This window comes from Natator depressus, chromosome 2 (assembly GCF_965152275.1).
Source record: "Natator depressus isolate rNatDep1 chromosome 2, rNatDep2.hap1, whole genome shotgun sequence".
NCBI classification, from domain to species: Eukaryota; Metazoa; Chordata; order Testudines; family Cheloniidae; genus Natator; species Natator depressus.
This window is the reverse complement of record NC_134235.1, coordinates 150,571,046-150,589,509: the sequence shown is the minus strand read 5'-3', so window position 1 is coordinate 150,589,509 and position 18,464 is coordinate 150,571,046. Positions and strand designations below refer to the sequence as shown.

General features: G+C 47.0%; 1 protein-coding gene across 1 annotated transcript in view; it reads left to right on the top strand.

Moving 5' to 3' along the window:
• Positions 1 to 18,464, top strand: part of AHRR (aryl hydrocarbon receptor repressor) — a 146,751-nt gene that overhangs the window by 11,091 nt on the left and 117,196 nt on the right. The window contains exon 2 of the mRNA XM_074943209.1: positions 7,720 to 7,791. Within this exon, the coding sequence (XP_074799310.1) occupies positions 7,730 to 7,791 (62 nt within the window). The 5' untranslated portion in view covers positions 7,720 to 7,729. The remainder of the gene's footprint in view (positions 1 to 7,719; positions 7,792 to 18,464) is intronic.

Genomic DNA, 18,464 nt, shown 5'->3' with positions numbered 1-18,464 from the left:
TTTTCGTTTTACAGAGTGGTATTCAACTGCCTTAACCACAAGACCAGCCTTTTCTTCTTGCAATCCTCTACCTCACTATCTGCACACCATCCAGAGAAAATGAGATACGGATCCTACAGACAACAGCCTTATTCCCTGTACCTCCTTGATTCATTCCCTGAGTATCATCTATTCTAATCTGTGCACTGAATGAGGTAGGGGTCCTGTGAAAAAGATGGTATGTGACCATGTAACTGAAGACTGTATCATAATGCCTATGCACAAGGATGCCAAATTAAAGTTGTATGGTCAACCTTAATCCTAGCATTTCCTGACAGTTGAGTTCTTGACTTTGCAAACTTAACATTCTTTTAAAATTATTTTCTAAGTGGGCTGGCCATTAGAGGGATGAGGAACGCTGCCAGGCTCTGGGTTCTGGGCAGTCAAGCCTAGAGGTTGGAGCTGTGGTCGAGAACAGGTGACAAAGGCCGAAGCTGGATGTAGAGTCAGAACCGGGCTAAGGGCACTGCTGAAACTGGGGTCTGGGGACAAGCTGTGGGTCAGAACCGGGGTCAGAGTCCATGGGGCAAACCAAATCAGGAACAGAGTCAGAGTCTGGATGCAGGCTGAATGTCGAAGCCGGGTTGGAGTCAGTCCAAGGGTTTGGGTCAGGAGATGGGTGCAGGGCTGGAGCGAGGTTGGAATAGGGCATGGACAAGGCTGAAGCAGGCTGGAACAAGGCATGGGCAAGGTTGAGGCAGGAACAGGGAGAGAATTGAGGACAGGCTGGAAGGAAGCCTAGGGAGTCTGTAACACTGCAAGGCAGCAGGAGGTTCCTAACCAAGTGGTGCTGCTGCACAGACTAACTTTGTGGTTCTGGCAGTAAGAGTGAAATACCTGTGCTTAGAGGGTCATCTGACCCAGGGCCTGCCCAGGGATAAGCTGCTGCAGCATGCCTGCAGGTTCTGCTTGAGGGATGAGTCAATGTAGCTGAGTTGCTGCAGCATGCCTGAGGGATGAGACAGTGCAGACTCTGCTGGAGGGGTGTTATTGTACCTATTGAGGCTCTGGGGTTGGGCTGGTGAAAGCCGCCCACAGCTAAAGCCCTCCCCCCCCCAGCCTAAGAGGAGGAGCTACCAGACCAGAGTATTACATGAGTTTGTGGGACAACAAATGAGAAAACAGTGATGGGAGTGAGGGTCACAGGGTCAAAAGCAGGGAGCCAGATGGGGACACTGAGCAGAGAACCCCGGACAGTGCCCACTGCTCCTCGAAGGTGTCCAGGGAGCTAGTGGACATGGCCCAGAGGAACTCTATCTAGAGACATGACCTATGGGAGGAGCAGATATAGGCCCAACACTCGCAGAGCACCTTCCTGTCCAGCATCCTCCTCCTGGTATGGTGGACGGCCATCTTGGCCAGCGCTAGGAGGAGGTTGATGAAGAGGTCTCACAACGTCATGGGGCCACAGATAGGGTGTGCGAAAAGTGGTGTTGGGAAAAGTGCAGCCGGAACCTGAGCAGAAGATTCTGGATGAGCCTGAAAAGGGGCTGCAACCTGGTGCTCTTGATGTATATGTGCGCCAGGGTCTCCCTCTTGCCTCAGTGAAGGAACTGGCAAGTAATATCCCCCAGAGAACCCCTGTTCCTATTATGTTCCTGGGGACAGGTGGCCACAAGCCCACCCACATCTAAAGGCCCCTCCCCCAGCCAAGGGGAGGAGCTACTGGACCCAGGGCTCAGGTAAATGCAGGGACAACAAATGAGAAAATAGGGATGGGAGTGAGAGTCACAGGGTCAAAAGCAGGGATTGAGAGGGGGACACCGAGCAGAGAACCCCAGATAGCCCCAACTGCTCCTTGAAGGCATCCAGGGGTTAGTGGATGTGGCCCAGAGGAACTTTGCCCAGAGATGTGATCTGAGGGAGGAGCAGAAATAGGTCCCACAGTCGCAGAGTATCTCCCTGTCCAGCATCCTCCTCCTGGTATGGTAGACGGCTACCTGGGCCAATGCCAGGAGGAGGTTGATGAGAAGGTCTCACAACTTCGTGGATGGGATGTACAAAGATCAGGATGCGTGGGGGAGAAGTGCAGCCAAAACCTGAGGAGACGGTTCTGGAGTAGCCAGAAAAGGGGCTGTAGCCTCGTGCACTCGATGTAAATGTGTGCCAGGGTCTCCCTCACGCTGCAGAAGAGGGAAGTGTCAGGGAGGGTGGTGAGGTACACCACATGTCAGGTACACACCCCTGCTCACAGCTCCGTGAAGGAGCCGCCAACTAATATCCCTCAGAGAACCCCTGTACTGGAGTGAGCAGACCCAATCTGGCTACTGGTTTGCCTCACAAACATATTTTCCAGTGAGTTTCACAGCTACTAGCCAACAGCATATGAATGTTGATACTTAGGAATCCTGAATCCTATTTCAGGTTCCGAGGGGAGAATTCTTGTAGAGGTCACGCACCATTCTGCCCCAGGCCCCAAAAGCCTGACTCCTTCTATCCCTGGTCTCTCCAGCTTGTCTTTGTTTCATTTTCCCTTACCACCACCCCCTCTCTGTTTCTCATCCCAGTCCTCTCCTTTTCCTTGCTCTTCATCTCGGTCTACCCCCTTATAATTCCCCCCAGACCTAGCTCCTCACTCCTCTGCATTCCACCTTCTCCTTGCTGCCTAGGTGCCTGCAAGGGGAGCATTGAGAACAAATTAGAGAGAGTCTCCCTGCTCTCAATTCAATGCCTGGTACCAGAGCAGCCCTTGGTGGGTGGGAGGAGTTCTGCAGAGAAAGACTTGTTCATTCCCTGCTGCTCTGGGATGGAGCATTCTTAGTGGCTGTGTGGTGCTGGCGTATGCACAGTGGAGTTGCTTGTAGGAGTTGTGAGGCAATGAAGCATCTGATTGCATACAGAATATTCAGAGAATTTAGCTGCTATCTAAATAAGTCTCTTAAGCATGTGCAAACTGCTATTTTTTAGAGGCTCGTAATGGCCAAATTTGGACACATTTTCATGAGGATGGCTAAAGGTACATCCCTAACACCATGGTGACCCCCCTGCCAAATTTTAAGCCCCTGCTCCCAAGCATTGAGGTGCTAAAGCTTCTCAATGAAATGGTTTTACTAACTCTCTAACATGAACAAAACAACATATTTTACACTAACCTCATTCTTGGGAATGGCTGAACCATTTTTGGTGAAGTTTTCTAAAAAATTCAGACTGAGGCAGATCCCTGGCATGGGAAATCTCAGTCCCACTGGTTAAAGTTGGACAAAGTTATAAACAACCGAAACTTGGGTCTTATAAAGGGATGTTTTGGATGAGCTTAAATATTGGACGAGCCCTGTATTACCAGATTTCGGTTCTGAAAGTATGTACTTTTATACACTGTGGTCAAATCATCCCCTAAACTTCTCTTTGATAAGCTAAATATGTTGAGGTCCTTGAATCTGTCACTACAAGACCCCTTTTCAATCCTTTAATCATTCTCATGGCTTTTCTCTGAGCCCTCTCCAATTTTTCAACATCCCTCTTGAAGTATGGATACCAAAATTGGACACAGTATTCCACTAGAGGTTGCACCAGTGCCAAGTATAGAGGTAATATAACCTCCCTGCTCCTGCACGATATTCCCCTGCTTATAAATGCAAGGATTGCATTAGCCCTTTTGGTAACAGTATCTCATTCGGATCTCATGTTCAGCTGATTATCCACCATGACCCTCAAATCTTTTTCAAAGTCACTGCTCCCCAGAATAAAGTCACCCATTCTTTAGGTTTGACCTACATTCTTTGTTCACAAGTTTACACAGCCAATTAGTAGAAGAGTCAGGATTCAAACTCGAATTTATGACTCACAAACTTCTTCCTCTAAACAGTGCTGCTTAAATTGTACTTCTGTGTGGCTTAAAAGAGCACAGACAAAAAATGAGTAATTGTTTTGAAGGCCCAGAAGGCCCAGCAGATCACTTAGTTGGACCTCAGGTATAACTCAAGTCATTACATTTCACCCCGTTATCTCTGTATTTACCCCAATAACTTGTGTTTGGCTAAAGCATATCTTGCAGAAAGGCATCCAGTGTTGATTTCAAGACATCAAGAGATGGCGAATCTCCTCCTTCCCTTGGTAGTTTTTTCCAAAGGGTATCACTTTCACTGTTAAAAGGTTGTGCCTAATTTCTAATGTGAATTTGCCTGTCATCAGCTTCCAGCCAATGATTCTTGTTATGCCTTTTCCAGCTTGATTAAAGTTCACTTTAGTACCCAGTTTAGTCAAACACCTAAACAGAGAAAAAGCAGAAAGGGGCTGTGTGACAGAGTGTAAGTACACTATCTGATCTTTGTGAAACAGATTAAGTGCAGCCTCTCGGCTTCTCCCTGCCTTTGCATAAGGGAAGGTCTATAATGGTGGCTAGTTGAGAGCCAGTGGGCTCTATACCCCTCAAGTGGCCTAGATTGAATCCCACACTGTGTCATTTTTTTGTTTAGTTTTGGTTTAGGCTGAACTTTTTTTTAATTGTTGTGTAAACACAGCCCTCTCAAGGGTACTGTCACATTCCAGGGCAATTGCAGTTCTATTTCCCCTCAGTGATCCAGTAAAGGGACAAACTCTCAGGCTTCTGGCTTCCCTGGCTATCACCGCTCTTGGGTGGAGACACACATCTTTCTCCCTTCTGACCATGATTAAGGCTACGTTTTAGTCATGGGTATTTTTAGTAGAAGTCATGGACAGGTCATGGGCAGTAAGCAAAAATTCACGGCCTGTCCATGACTTGTACTATTTACCTAAATAAATAAACTTTACTAAAACTTGTATCGGGGCCCCCGGGTGCCCTGGGCAGGAGGGTGGTCTGGGAGTGCCACGATTGCTGGGGGTCAGGAGTTGTAGGGTCATGCCAGCCGCTTCCAAGGAGCTCCCTCCCCTTCCCCCCCACACTCCAACCCGCTGCCTCAGCTCTGAGTCCCCTCCCACACCCAAACTGCTGCTGGCCCAGGGGCTGCCCGAGTGTTCCGGCAGCCCCTCAGCCATCTGCACCAGCTGCTGCAAAAGTCATGGAGGTCATGGAATCTGTGACTTCTGTGACCTCCATGACAGACACACAGCCTTAACCATGATATCTCCAGGCTGCACAGTTCCCTGCCTTCACCATGTTATTCCAAGCACAGACAGATTGCCCAAGGACACGTGCTTGCTTTCTCATCAGAGATGGCTAGTAGATGTAATTACTACAGTTCTAAGTACCACACAGTTCTTTCTATGCAAGCCTAGTTTATTTTTAAGGTAAAAAGCACTACAGAGAAAACATACTAAAAACAATAAAAAAACCCTACACACATGCTAATAAGCTTACTGGAGATCCCCACAGCTCTAACATGGATTCTGGCAGGAGCAGTCCTTCAAATCCCCACCCAAGGGGAGTCCTTGTGCTTCATTACAGCTTCAACTCAGAACAAGCACTCAGTCTTATGGGGTGTCAGTAAGCCCAGTCCTTCCAACCCTTCCCAAAGGATTGGGGTTCTTCCTTCACTAGAGGACCTGTCCATTTGCTGGATCAAGAAGAAGGCCCTGAGCCAGGTTAAAACCAGGCTGTTTATTTAAAAAACACTTTCTTTGTCTGTTGGTCTTTGGAGAATCCAGTGTATGCAAACCTCTCCAGGGAGGTGGCTTCTAAGGGTTGATAAGGATGGAAGTATATCAGCATCTTTCTCCCACTAGAGAAGATACATACAATGCCACAATAACACATCCATAACAACATTTTAATGTATTATATCCCAAAGGTATTAACCCTAATTCAATAACGTTTAACTTAATTCTGTAAATGTTATCTTAATTCCATAAGGATTGTTCAGGATATTGTCATTCTGTCACAAGTACATCTACACTGCAAATTAGGGTGTGTTATGTAGGGTATGTCTACACCACGAATGAAGGTGCAATTGTAGCATGGGTAGGCATACTCACACTAACTTTAATCTAGCTCACGTGGGTAAAAATAGTAGTGCAGATGTGGTGTCATGGACTCTGCTGTGTGTCAGCCACCAGAATATTTTCCCAGGATCCCTGGTGGACTTGTACTGCAGCAGCTAGCCCATGGTGAAGCCCTTGCCACCACATCTTCACTACAGTTGGTACCTGCACTAGCTAGATTAAAGCTACTGCAAGTATACCTACCCGCACTACAATCACACATTCATTTGCAGGGTAGACAGACCCTAGGAATAAATCTTGGGGAAGAGAACTTACTGACTGTGGGTCCAATACTATATACTTCCTCATATAACCTTATTCACACATGTAGATAAGTGTGGAAGGGTTTGCAGCCTTGGACTTTAATACTGTTTTATTTGTTAGGGTTTTTTTGTCACTGAACTATTCAGTCAGTCTCCAGACTGTAAACTGGATGTGCTATAGAAAAAGGGTACTCAAATAGACATTTAAAATATTGAATATTTGAAATTATTACATGCATAATGTGTGCTCCTACTAGCTGGGCCTGTACTCTTCCCCAGCTAAGCAAAGGCAAGCTGGGTCAATATTTGGATGGGTGGCTTCCAAAAAACAAACAAACCCTGGTACTGCATGAAGTGGTGTTTGTGATTCAATGTGTGGCACTCTTCTGTTTCAGCTGTCACTTGAATCCACAACCCATCATATTGCTAGGAGGGGTTCTGTGCTGCTGGAGGGACTACAAAATGCAAACCTAATGTTGTGACTACTTGTGATCATTAAAGCTCTCCAGATGCTTTAGCAGTGGTAACAGTAGCAACCCCAGGAGGCCTGAACTCAGATCAGGGCCCCATTATGCTAATCACTGTACCAACACTGAGACACAACTCCTGCTCCAAAGAGCTTGCTGTCAAAATAGAAAAGACAGAACAAGCATCGAAGTAACTTGCCTACAGTCACAAAGCTGGGAATTGAACCTGTCTCTGGAGAATGCTCTATGCATTGGACCCAATGACCTCTCAAAGAGTGTAGAAGATGTTAAATGTGAGGACCTGGACAAATTCCAGGTTGAGTAATTGCATCCTGCTAAGCACAATTTCAGTAATGGAAGAAATTATTCCTGTATATTTCAAGAGTTGTGGGATCCTTCCTCATGGAAGGTGATATATAATATTATTTATTATTATTGACCCTAAACATATATTAGCCAGGAAATTAGAATATATATTGGCCAAGAGATTTTTTTTAAAAGGAAGAAAGAAGCCTATTTCAGGCTCTCTAATAAACAAGATGTCTTTTATACCCATTTTATACCATTTTTCAGCTGGTTTAATTTAAAAAACATGAAAATTAAATATAAACATCAATATTCTAATAACTAAGAAACGGAATAAACTAAAAAACAGAATGAAGCCTGACCCTTCTTTCTTCTTATGTCACTGTGCCTTTTAGCTTTACATAATGCCATGGCTTAAGGAATGAGCATTGGCTTTAATTGAATTTCCTGGGTTTTGTAATGTTGTGAAGTGGTATGAAACACTGAAAACTCTGAAAATGAACCACCTATTGCTTTTCTCAAAAAGAAAAGGAGTACTTGTGGCACCTTAGAGACTAACAAATTTATTTGAGCATAAGCTTTCGTGAGCTACAGCTTACTTCATCGGATGCAGTGAGCTGTAGCTCATGAAAGCTTATGCTCAAATAAAATTGTTAGTCTCTAAGGTGCCACAAGTACTCCTTTTCTTTTTGTGAATACAGACTAACACGGCTGCTACTCTGAAACCTATTGATTTTCTGTTTCAGTGCCAGGACAATGATTCCACCAGGGGAATGTCTATATGCTGGGAGGAAAAGGAGGAAACCCATTCAGAAACAGTTAAGTATCATATTCATTATGAGCTAATTATGCCTCCCTCTGCGTGGATATGCTACAAGGGAGATAAGCTGCAGGGGTCCCTTCTTTCCACAATGCACCCACACAGGAGAGGCTTAATCTGTCTCCCCACAGTGGAAAGTACCGTTCGTGCTGACTGGCCCCAGAAAGAGTGCTAGTGAAAAAACAGGTGAATCCCTGCGGGAAATCAATACAAAAGAGAGAATACACAGAACAAGGGCGGGTCAAAAAATTTCCACCCATTTTTTGTCCTCAAATGGAAAATGGGGGAGGTCCTGACCCTTCCCCTTGCTCATAAACCCCACATAGGCTGGCTATGTGTGGGGGAATACCTTTGCACGTTTTAAAGCTGTAACAAGAACTGCTCTCCATCACGTTCTCCCCAGTGCTAAGGAGGCATTATGCCTTTCAAAGGACTCAGTGTCTCCTGACACCAATGCCCTGGCAATGGCCTTCCTATCCTTCCCCTAACATGGCTCAGCCGTGTATGCGGCATAACTGAACTAAAAATGTATTGAATATGAGTTTGAAAATTGAACATATTATGGGTTAATTTAACTAAATGAAACAATTAACTGGTGAGTGGCACTTTTTGAATAAAGAATAAATGTTTGAGATAATTATTTTATTAGATCATTTTCATAATAAGGAGACTTGAATCTACGTTTTGTGCAAGGAGTGGAGGAACAAAAGCACTGTGAAGTAACAGGATGGCTTGAAATGCAAGGAAGGAAAGGTCATTTTCATTCAAATATGAAATGGTTTCCAGATGCCCCAAACCACTCAGTGAAATAAATGTTTTTATTATAATGATCCCTGTATCTTTTGTGTTGTACCATGTAATTGTAAAACAAACTATATTTTTGGTATTTTTCAGAGTTATAAATACAAACTGGCATTGATGGGCATGGTACTACAGTTAAGGATGAGAAGATCATTACAATGAAGCTCCCTCTTTCCAGTTGCTCATAACATCTTAGATTCATAGATTCATAGATATTAAGGTCAGAAGGGACCATTATGATCATCTAGTCTGACCTCCTGCACAATGCAGGCCACAGAATCTCACCCACCCACTCCTATGATAAACCTCTCACCTATGTCTGAGCTATTGAAGTCCTCAAATCATGGTTTAAAGACTTCAAGGTGCAGAGAATCCTCCAGCAAGTGACCCATGCCCCATGCTACAGATGAAGGCGAAAAACCTCCAGGGCGTCTTCCAATCTGCCCTGGAGGAAAATTCCTTCCTGACCCCAAATATGGTGATCAGCTAAACCCTGAGCATATGGGCAAGATTCACCAGCCAGATACCCAGGAAAGAATTCTCTGTAGTAACTCAGATCCCACCCCATCTAACATCCCATCACAGGCCATTGAGCCTATTTACCTATTTAGGATTTCAGTCCAGACCTCCGTGCATGTGTTTTAGGCAGCCAGGGCAGCTGTAAGATGGATCCAGAAACTTGACTCTGGATAAAATATGGTGGAGTATACACCTTTGAATTATTAGCTGCCCTACTGTAGGCAGCCCTCACTTTCCTGTGTGATGTTATTTATGATTTAATCAGGATCACTTTTCAGTCTATGGCAGTGTCCGTCTCTTCCTCAAAGCTTGTCTGTCTGTGGGTCTGATCGCTGGTGTGTGAAGCCCTTCATGTGTTCTCTGTTATTCAGGAACATTCTCTGATCTGAAAGACCTTGAATGAAAATGCTGTACTGGCACTTCTGATGCCCAGAGCCTCTTTCAGGATCTGTTTCTTTCATTTCTTTCACACAGACAGACCACATTGGCACTCCAGGACTCTGAGGCAGGAGAACAGGCAATCCTTGTTCTGCCATGGGTTTTTCACGTTCCCTTGGTCCTCTGTGTGAGGAATCAGGGTCTGCATTAGATCCAGGCTTCAGGCAACCTAACAAGTATGGCTGCCTGTAATAGGTTGTCTGATTGGCTGCAGCCCCATACTGGTTGGCAGAGTCAGCAGACCAGCTCGTAAGCCCAGTTGTAGCTAGTTGTTTAGTGGCTGCTCAAAGCATTTGTGCTTGACTGTGATAGCTCCAGCCTTGCCTCACTGCAGGTAACCCAGTTCTGACACTCAGCTGTGATTCCTGACCTCTGACCCTTGGCTCTGGCTTCAGACTATGGTTCTGAATGTGGGCTCTGACTCCAGCAGTGATCCATGGCTCTAATTCCTTGCTACTGACTCCTGTTCTACCCACTAGATTGCTCCTGCCCTGACACTAGGCATGACTGTCCACGTCCCAGTCACATGACACTGCTCTTCGGGGTGGAAGAAGTCAGGGCTATGGGGCTAGAGGAGGCTCTGGTCATACAGTTTACTCCAACTGACGTGGCATGGGCCTACAACAGGAAGCTAAAAGTCCTTCCAAATAAATAAATCAACAAACAAACAAACAAAGAGAGAGAGCGAGAGCGAGAGAGAGAGAGAGGAATGGGACCACACAACCTAGGATTATGGGGTCTTGGCAAGAGTTTTCCTTAGTTACTCAGCTGCGTTTTAAAATGCCCAGGCAAGGTTTATTTCTTCTTTTACTCATTTCCAAAGACCTGCTCAAATTGTAGGTAATCTAGGAGATTCAGAGCAGAACAATAACTCAGTTCCTGCTAGAAAGGCATGAGAAGGACCTAGGGGTGACAGTGGACGAGAAGCTGGATATGAGTCAACAGTGTGCCCTTGTTGCCAAGAAGGCCAATGGCATTTTGGGGTGTATAAGTAAGGGCATTGCCAGCAGATCGAGGGACGTGATCATTCCCCTCTATTCGACATTGGTGAGGCCTCGTCTGGAGTACTGTGTCCAGTTTTGGGCCCCACACTACAAGAAGGATGTGGAAAAATTGGAGAGAGTCCAGCGAAGGGCAACAAAAATGATTAGGGGACTGGAACACATGACTTATGAGGAGAGGCTGAGGGAACTGGGATTGTTTAGTCTACGGAAGAGAAGAATGAGGGGGGATTTGATAGCTGCTTTTAACTACCTGAAAGGTGGATCCAAAGAGGATGGATCTAGACTATTCTCAGTGATAGCAGATGACAGGACAAGGAGTAATGGTCTCAAGTTGCAGTGGGGGAGATTTAGGTTGGATATTAGGAAAAACTTTTTCACTAGGAGGGTGGTGAAACACTGGAATGCGTTACCTAGGGAGGTGGTGGAATCCCCTTCCTTAGAAGTTTTTAAGGTCAGGCTTGACAAAGCCCTGGCTGGGATGATTTAGTTGGGGATTGGTCCTGCTCTGGGCAGGGGGTTGGACTAGATGACCTCCAAAGGTCCCTTCCAACTCTGATATTCTATGATTCTATGACGGAGATGGTACTCATATATCCTAATTTCTAAGACCTCTGGCAGTTGTTGGCCTACACTGGACCTCAGACAAGTTGGTTTCTTCCTTCTTTCTTGTGCCCAGGATCCCTGCTGGGAGTGAGGAGGGGAGTATAGAGTTCTCCTAGGTGCATATCTGCACAACCCCATCAATATAGCTCACATGATGTTGATAGTGGTAGCTGCTGCTTTCAGAGGGATGCTGCTGCTTTCAGATGAGGTGCTCGCTTCTGCCACAAAGTCATACACAGCTCAGGAGTTCAGGATTGCCAGGCCACAGAAGATACATTGTCACTGCCAAAAAAAGTTGTGTTCTTAATCTGGGTTACCTCCCTTGCATTAGCTAACTTGGGTTAAAACAGCAGTGAAGACATGGCATCTCAGCTTTTAACTCAGGTTATCAGATCAAGTTAAAGCCCATAGTGAGCCTGAGGTGGAATTTGACCTGCTAACTTGAGTTAAAAGCTGAGTTGCTTTGTCTTGACTGCTATTTTAATCTGAGCTAGCTAACAAGGGGGGAGGGATAGCTCAGTGGTTTGAGCATTGGCCTGTTAAACCCAGGGTTGTGAGTTCAATCCTTGAGGGGGCCATTTAGGGATCTGGGGCAAAAATTGAGTATTGGTCCTGCTTTGAGCAGGGGGTTGGACGAGATGACCTCAAGAGGTCCTTTCCAACCCTGATATTCTATGATCCTATGAACAGGAGTTAGCTAGCTTTAGTTAAGAATACACCATTCATTTGCAGTGAAGACAGGCCCAACATGTTCCAGTCATTCCCTCACCCACCCTAATTTCCTTTCATCACCGGCATGCCCCTAAACCAGGAGTTGCAAGGGAATCAGTACAGAGCCATGTGCACTGGGAAAATTCCTCTAGCTACTATTCTGCACCACTTACAGCCTCCGAATGCTGCTGAATTGGCAGAAAGGGGCTGTAGCAGAGGCCAGATCTGGCTTTCTGTGGGTTTTTTTAAGCTGGTGCTTGAAAAATTTACCTCTCCCATATTAGCCTGAGGAATAAGCCTATTAGTTAGGGCAAAAAGTATCTGTTCTACCACACCATACCAAAGCCACTCTCCCAGGTATTTAAAGGGATAAAGCAATTGTGTACTGCTTACAGTGCATTATATTTAACTGTAATGTTGTTAACCCTCTTTCCATGTAATATATTTTGAATATTATATAACCTGTATCTCTTGCTTATTAGACTTTCTTTCCTCTCTGACTTCACTTCATGGTTTCTTTTGTTTCATTTTTGTAACAGAACATGATCTTGCCTGTGTTGTTTTCAGTATGTTTTTTTTTCTCTCTCTCCCTTCCACTTGTCCCCCCATCATATATTTAAATTAGGTATGGCAGTTGGGCTCCCAGCAACTTGCCAATGCCAGCCTCCATGCTAAAATGGTTTGAGGTAGAGCTGGTCAGAAAATGGGGAAGAGGAGGGTGGGTGTTTCAATGGAAAATGTCAGTGGAAACAGTTTTGTTTCATTTTTTGTCAATACTTTACATAGAACTTTTTGACATTTTGTTGAAAATGGAAAAAATTTTCAGTTGCTGAAAACCAAAAATGTATTTGGTTTGGGGGGGGTTCAGTTTTCTGATGAAAAATGGAAACTATTCAAGGAAAACAGATGCTGTCTATGAAAATGTTTGTTTAGTGGAAACCCCAGTTTTCCATTTGAGGACAAAAAATGGATGGACATTTTTTGACCTGCCCTTGTTCTGTGTATTCTCTCTCTTGCATTGATTTCCCTCAGGGATTCACCTGTTTTTTCACTAGGGATTAGAACATCCCACTCTGCTAGGCTGGGTAGGAGTCTGGAATCTTTGAGAGGTTTCACAGCATCATTCTCTGGGAAGGCGAGAGTAAACAGATAGGGATAGGGGTTGCCTCTTACAGAATGAGTAGGATTTTTGGTCCCCCCACAAAAGAAACCAGGGGATCTATAGAAGCTGTCTGCATGGAAGCCCTGTTTCTCTGCTTCCTGTCAGCGGATGATCCTAGAACTACCTCTTAAATCGGGGTACCACAGAATGGAGAAATACCTAGGTTAATAGGTTAATGTGGCCTCCTATTGCATTAAATTAGGCAGAAATTTATCATGGAGTTGGTTGGGGGGCAATTGGGAGCAGGTATAGACAACTCTCTTGGAGAGGTTTGGAAGGGTCATGAGGTGCTGGAGGAACATGCTGAAGAACTGCACCATTTGGAGTCTGCTATGTTTCAGTCCCATTCTCCCACTGAGGTAATGAGACCATCTGTCCCTACATTTGCGGGGCCCCAGCTCCTATATATCTGGTTCAGTTCTCCTCCAATATGTGCAAATCAGTCACAAACCCCAGCTGCTCTCCTGTTCCAGACAAACCCTGTTAAGGGTAGTCTACACTAAAGAAGTTTGGCATTTACAGCACCAGTTCAAGCACCAGGAACCAGGTCTGGTCAAAAGTTTCCCATCAAAATAGTTTTTTAGCCAGAAAACTGGGTTTTGAAATAAAGGAATTTTTGTTGCACAGTGCCTGCTTTCTGTGGGAAATTCTAACTTTTCATTGAAAAATCAAAAAATGTTCCGCCCCAAGCCCGAAAGCTTTTGTCCAAAATGCAAAAACTTTTATTTGGAAATGCCATTGTGATACTTCCTGGGAGTTGTTCAAGTGCCTCATACCCCTGTTTTCCTCTATGGGCCTGGCATCTCAGCCTTGAACACTTGTAAAACACTTTGTGTCCCAACTCAAAAGTTCTTATAACATTTTACCATCATTTAAAGTAACATCACAGTTGTCCTAGCTTGGCACAAAACTTACAGCTGCTCCAGCCCACATCAGTTCAGTCAGAATCATTTCAGTGCTAATATACACATGAACCTCAAAAGGAGCAGCTGCTCTGAGTTTGTTAGTTTTCATTTATAAGGCCCTTTGTCGCTTAGCCCTGCCGTTCCTAGCATAATTTCTTATATGCTGTCAAGCAGCTGACCCTCACCTCTGCTCTGCCAGTGATGCCATTTTGACCCTTAATCCATTTCCCCTCAAACACCTTTGAGCTTTGTCCTATGCTACCCCTTATGTTTGGGAGGGGTTGCCACTAAAAATCTGCAAAGCCACTATATTATCCTCTTTGAAGTTCACCTCTGCCATGATGCCATTATACCTAAGTAATGCCTAGTCATGGCTAGGCAGCTGCAAGTGCTGTTTAGTACACTAACCATAATTGTCTAATAACTGTTACTCTGTGCTCTATTCATCAGATTGTTGTATCTAACTGGTGTCTCCTGTCTTCCCATTTTTTAAAGATAGTACACCACATTAAAAGATTAGAGTGTTTTATTTAGCTCTTTAACTCTTTGTACAGCCCAGAACATTTTTTAAAATGCATTCACAAACTTTTTAAAATATCAACTCATCTCCACCTCATGAAAAACAAAATACAGAGGGAAGGGAGTTGTGCCTGGAATTGTGGGATAGATATCGCACTCCACAGGCATAGCAACAGTTGGAGGAACTGACTTGTGTAGTGTGACAGGGTCAGGCCAGATGGCTACAGGAGAGTGATCCTATTGGGATCCAGCTTCACCCGCCCACTGCTAAAGGATCCTCCCCCCCAGCCTAAGAGGGGGATCCACAGGACCTGGACACCAAATGCTTACAGGGGACAACTAATGAAATAACAGGGACAGGAGTGTGGTCAAAGGGTCAAACGAAGGGAACCGGACGGGGACACCGAGCAGAAAACCCCGGACAGCGCCCACTGCTCCTCAAAGGCGTCAAGGGAGTCAGCGGATGCCGCCCAGAGGAACTCTGCCCGGATACGTGAATGGATGGAGGATTGGAAATAGGCCCCACAGTCACAGGAGACTCCATCGGCCAACCTCCTCACTCTGGTTTTATAGATGGCCATTTTAGCTAGGGCCAGGTTGACCAGGAGATCCTGTGACTTTGTGGGGCCGCGGATAGGGTGTGTATAAATAAGAAGGTGAGGGGAAAAGTGTAACCAAAAATGTAACAAAATATTCGTGAGGAACCGGAATAGGGGCTGCAGCCTGGCACACTCCAAGTATATGTTTGCCAGGGTTTCCCTCACGCCACAAAAGGGGCAGGTGTCTGGGATAGGGGTAAACCACACCAAGTACTCGCCCGTGCTTACAGCTCCGTGAAGGAGCCGCCAACTGATATCCCTGGCGGGCCTCGGGACAGGAGAGTGATAGAAGGCAGATATATTAGCCCCAGGTTAAGTAGGTCCCTTTTCCCTGGGTAAGGTTCCTGGGAAGGTTCCAGAACAATCAGGAACTTTCTGGAAACAATTAAGGCAGACAGGCTGATTAGAACAACTGCAGCCAATCAAGAAGCTGCTCAAATCAATTAAGACAGGCAGGCTAATCAGGGCACCTGGGTTTAAAAAGGAGCTCACTTCAGTTTGTGGTGTGCGTGTGAGGAGCTGGGAGCAAGAGGCACTAGGAGCTGAGAGTTAGAATTCGTACTGCTGGAGGACTGAGGTGTACAAGCATTATCAGACATCAGGAGGAAGGTCCTGTGGTGAGAATAAAGAAGGTGTTGGGAGGAGGCCATGGGGAAGTAGCCCAGGGAGTTGTAGCTGTCACACAGCTGTTACAGGAGCCACTGTAGACAGCTGCAATCCACAGGGCCCTGGGCTGGAACCCGGAGTAGAGGGTGGGCCCGAGTTCCCCCCAAATCCCCCCAACTCCCTACTTGATACCAGAGGAGTTGACCTGGACTGTGGGTTCCACCAGAGGGGAAGATCTCTGACCTGTTCTCTGATCCACTAGGTGGATCAGCAGAGACTGTGGGCATTGTTCTTCTTCCTTAGCCTCATCACTGGGCAGCATGGGGAAAACTGAGTGAATGGCAGATTTGAGCCACGAGAGTGGCCAAACTGAGGGCTGCCGTGAACCTCTAAGGTGAGAAAATCTGCCAATAAGCACAGGACCCACCAAGGCAAAGGAGGAACTTTGTCACAGTAGATACACTGCAGTGCAGGAGAGGATTTACCATGAAACAAACTGTGCTGTGGCACGGGGCCCTCAATGACAGGGGACCCCCAAAATGCAGGACAAATATCTGCCAATCTGCCCTCGAGCCCCAGGCAGTGGCGCAGCAGGGCTCAGGCAGGCAGGCTGCCTGCATGCCGTGGCCAGTGGCCCCACGCAGCTCCCGAAAGCGACCGGCTGCTGGCATGTCTCTGCACGCCCCTGGCAGGCTGGGAAGGCGGTTCCGTGTGCTGCCCTCACCCTGGGCACTGCCGGATGGGTGTGTGTGCTGGTCGCTTTGAGAGCTGTGCTGCCTGAGGTAAGCATTGCCCCCCTGGTCCTCTCCTGAACCCCAACCCCCTGTCCCAGCCCGGAGCCTGCACCCCGCACCCAAACTTACTCCCACAGTCCACACCCCCCCACACCCCAATCCCCTGCCCCAGCCCAGAGCCCGCACCAAAACTTCCTCCTAGAGCCTGCCCCCCGCACCCTCTCCTGCACCCCAACCCCCTGCCCCAATCACGGTACCTCACTTTATTTTTATTTACTTCCCATTACCTATAGGAGGAGTATGAAGGGAAAAAAAGAATGAAAAATGGTGAGGAGATAAGAGAGAATGTTCTTTTTCTTGGCTGGGTCCCGAGGGAGGCCCCCCGAAAATGAAGCTGCACACAGGGCCCCACTAACTCTAAATCCGCCACTGCTGCAGTGGATTACACTAACTACAATGGGTAGCATAGACACACTGAACCATTTGAAGAACAAATGGCTCCGTCACTTGTTTGCCACTTAACTCTGAAATAAGTGCAGACTTCCAATGCACCAGTTCCCAAAATTGGAGTCCACAGAAAACTGGCTCATTACATGGTGCTGGCTCCTCTTTTTACTCACAGCATCTTCAGGTGTCCAGGATTTCTATTGCAAATAACAACCTGGAGGCTTTTATAAGCAGCTAGAAAGAAGGAGGTGCCAGCACAGTTGCCTTTATTAGAAGCTGCTACTATATAAGAAGTAGAGAATAAAGAGGTAGGATAGTGAATGGGAGATTTGGTGATCTCTGAGGCAATCTCACAATTGTGATGTGGTCCATGCAATGGAGGAGTTTGAGAATCTCGTTCTAGTGCAGACCAACCCTTAAAATGCGTACCTTGTCATCCACTTGCTGCTTAAACCAGCACTTTGTCATCCACTTGCTGCTCAAAATCTGGTATAGAATCTATACCATAGAATCCAGAACCTATCTATTTGCTGTCTTCTCTTTATGGGTAGCTGAGCTATATAGTTCATTGCACTCAGGACCTAATCCCCACTTAGATAAAACTCCCATTCATTTGGATTCACTCCCTTGCTGCCTCACTACTTTAGGTTCTCAGCAAGAGGCCATGTGGGGCTCTCTCTTGCTTTCATTTTGTACCTTTTCACTGGACACCTAGAAATCACTTGGCTTCTTCCCTCACCTTGTTTTACTTATCACACTCATCACAATCCAAACACAATCACCCAGTGCTTAATTTCTAATGGCAGAGGTGCTGGGCCGACGGCACCCGTGCCCAGGGGCCCCGGCCAACTGGGGGGCACCTGAAGGTTCCCAGAAAAAATCCACCACCGGGCGACAGAAGCCCGGAGCCCCGTCCGCCTGACATGCGGAGCAGGGGAAGTCCCCACACCCCGATCCCACTCTGCAGCAGCAACGCCAGGCGGGCAAAGTGAGGGAAACCGCCCCAGCGGCCCCTGACCCCACTCACCAGCAGAAGCCGTGGGATGGGGGAAGCCCCCCCCAGTGGCCCCTACCCTGTCCCTATTCCTGTCTGAACCCGCAGAATGGGGGAAGCCCCCTGAACCCAGGTCGCCCAACCCCACCCTGGCAGAAGCCATTGGGTGGGGGAAGCCCCAGCACCCGCCCCCCCAAACCTTGTCCCCAGCAGAAGCTGTGGGGCAGCATCGGAAGCCCTCAGTGCCCCGACCCCATCCCCGGCAGAAGCTGCGGGGCAACAGGGGAAGCCCCCACACCTGACCCCACTCTCTGGCAGAAGCACTGGATGGGGCAGGAGAAGCCCCAGCGCCCCAACCTGATCCCCTGCAAAAGCACAGGAGGTGGCAGGGGAAGCCCCAGCACCTGGACCCCTGCTATGGCCCTGAGATGGAGGAGCTCTCACTCCCCGCTGCAGTCCAGGGCCATGGCCTCAGCGTGTGTGTGGTGGGCAGAAAGTAGCAAATGCGTTGCGGGGCTGCAGTGGGGGGCAAAATGGGGGGACCCTTGTAGAACTGGGGTGCCCCAAGGAAGGGGCAGAAAGGGGTGGAGCGGTGGGTAGGGCCGCCAGCAGAAGGGGTGGAACGGGGC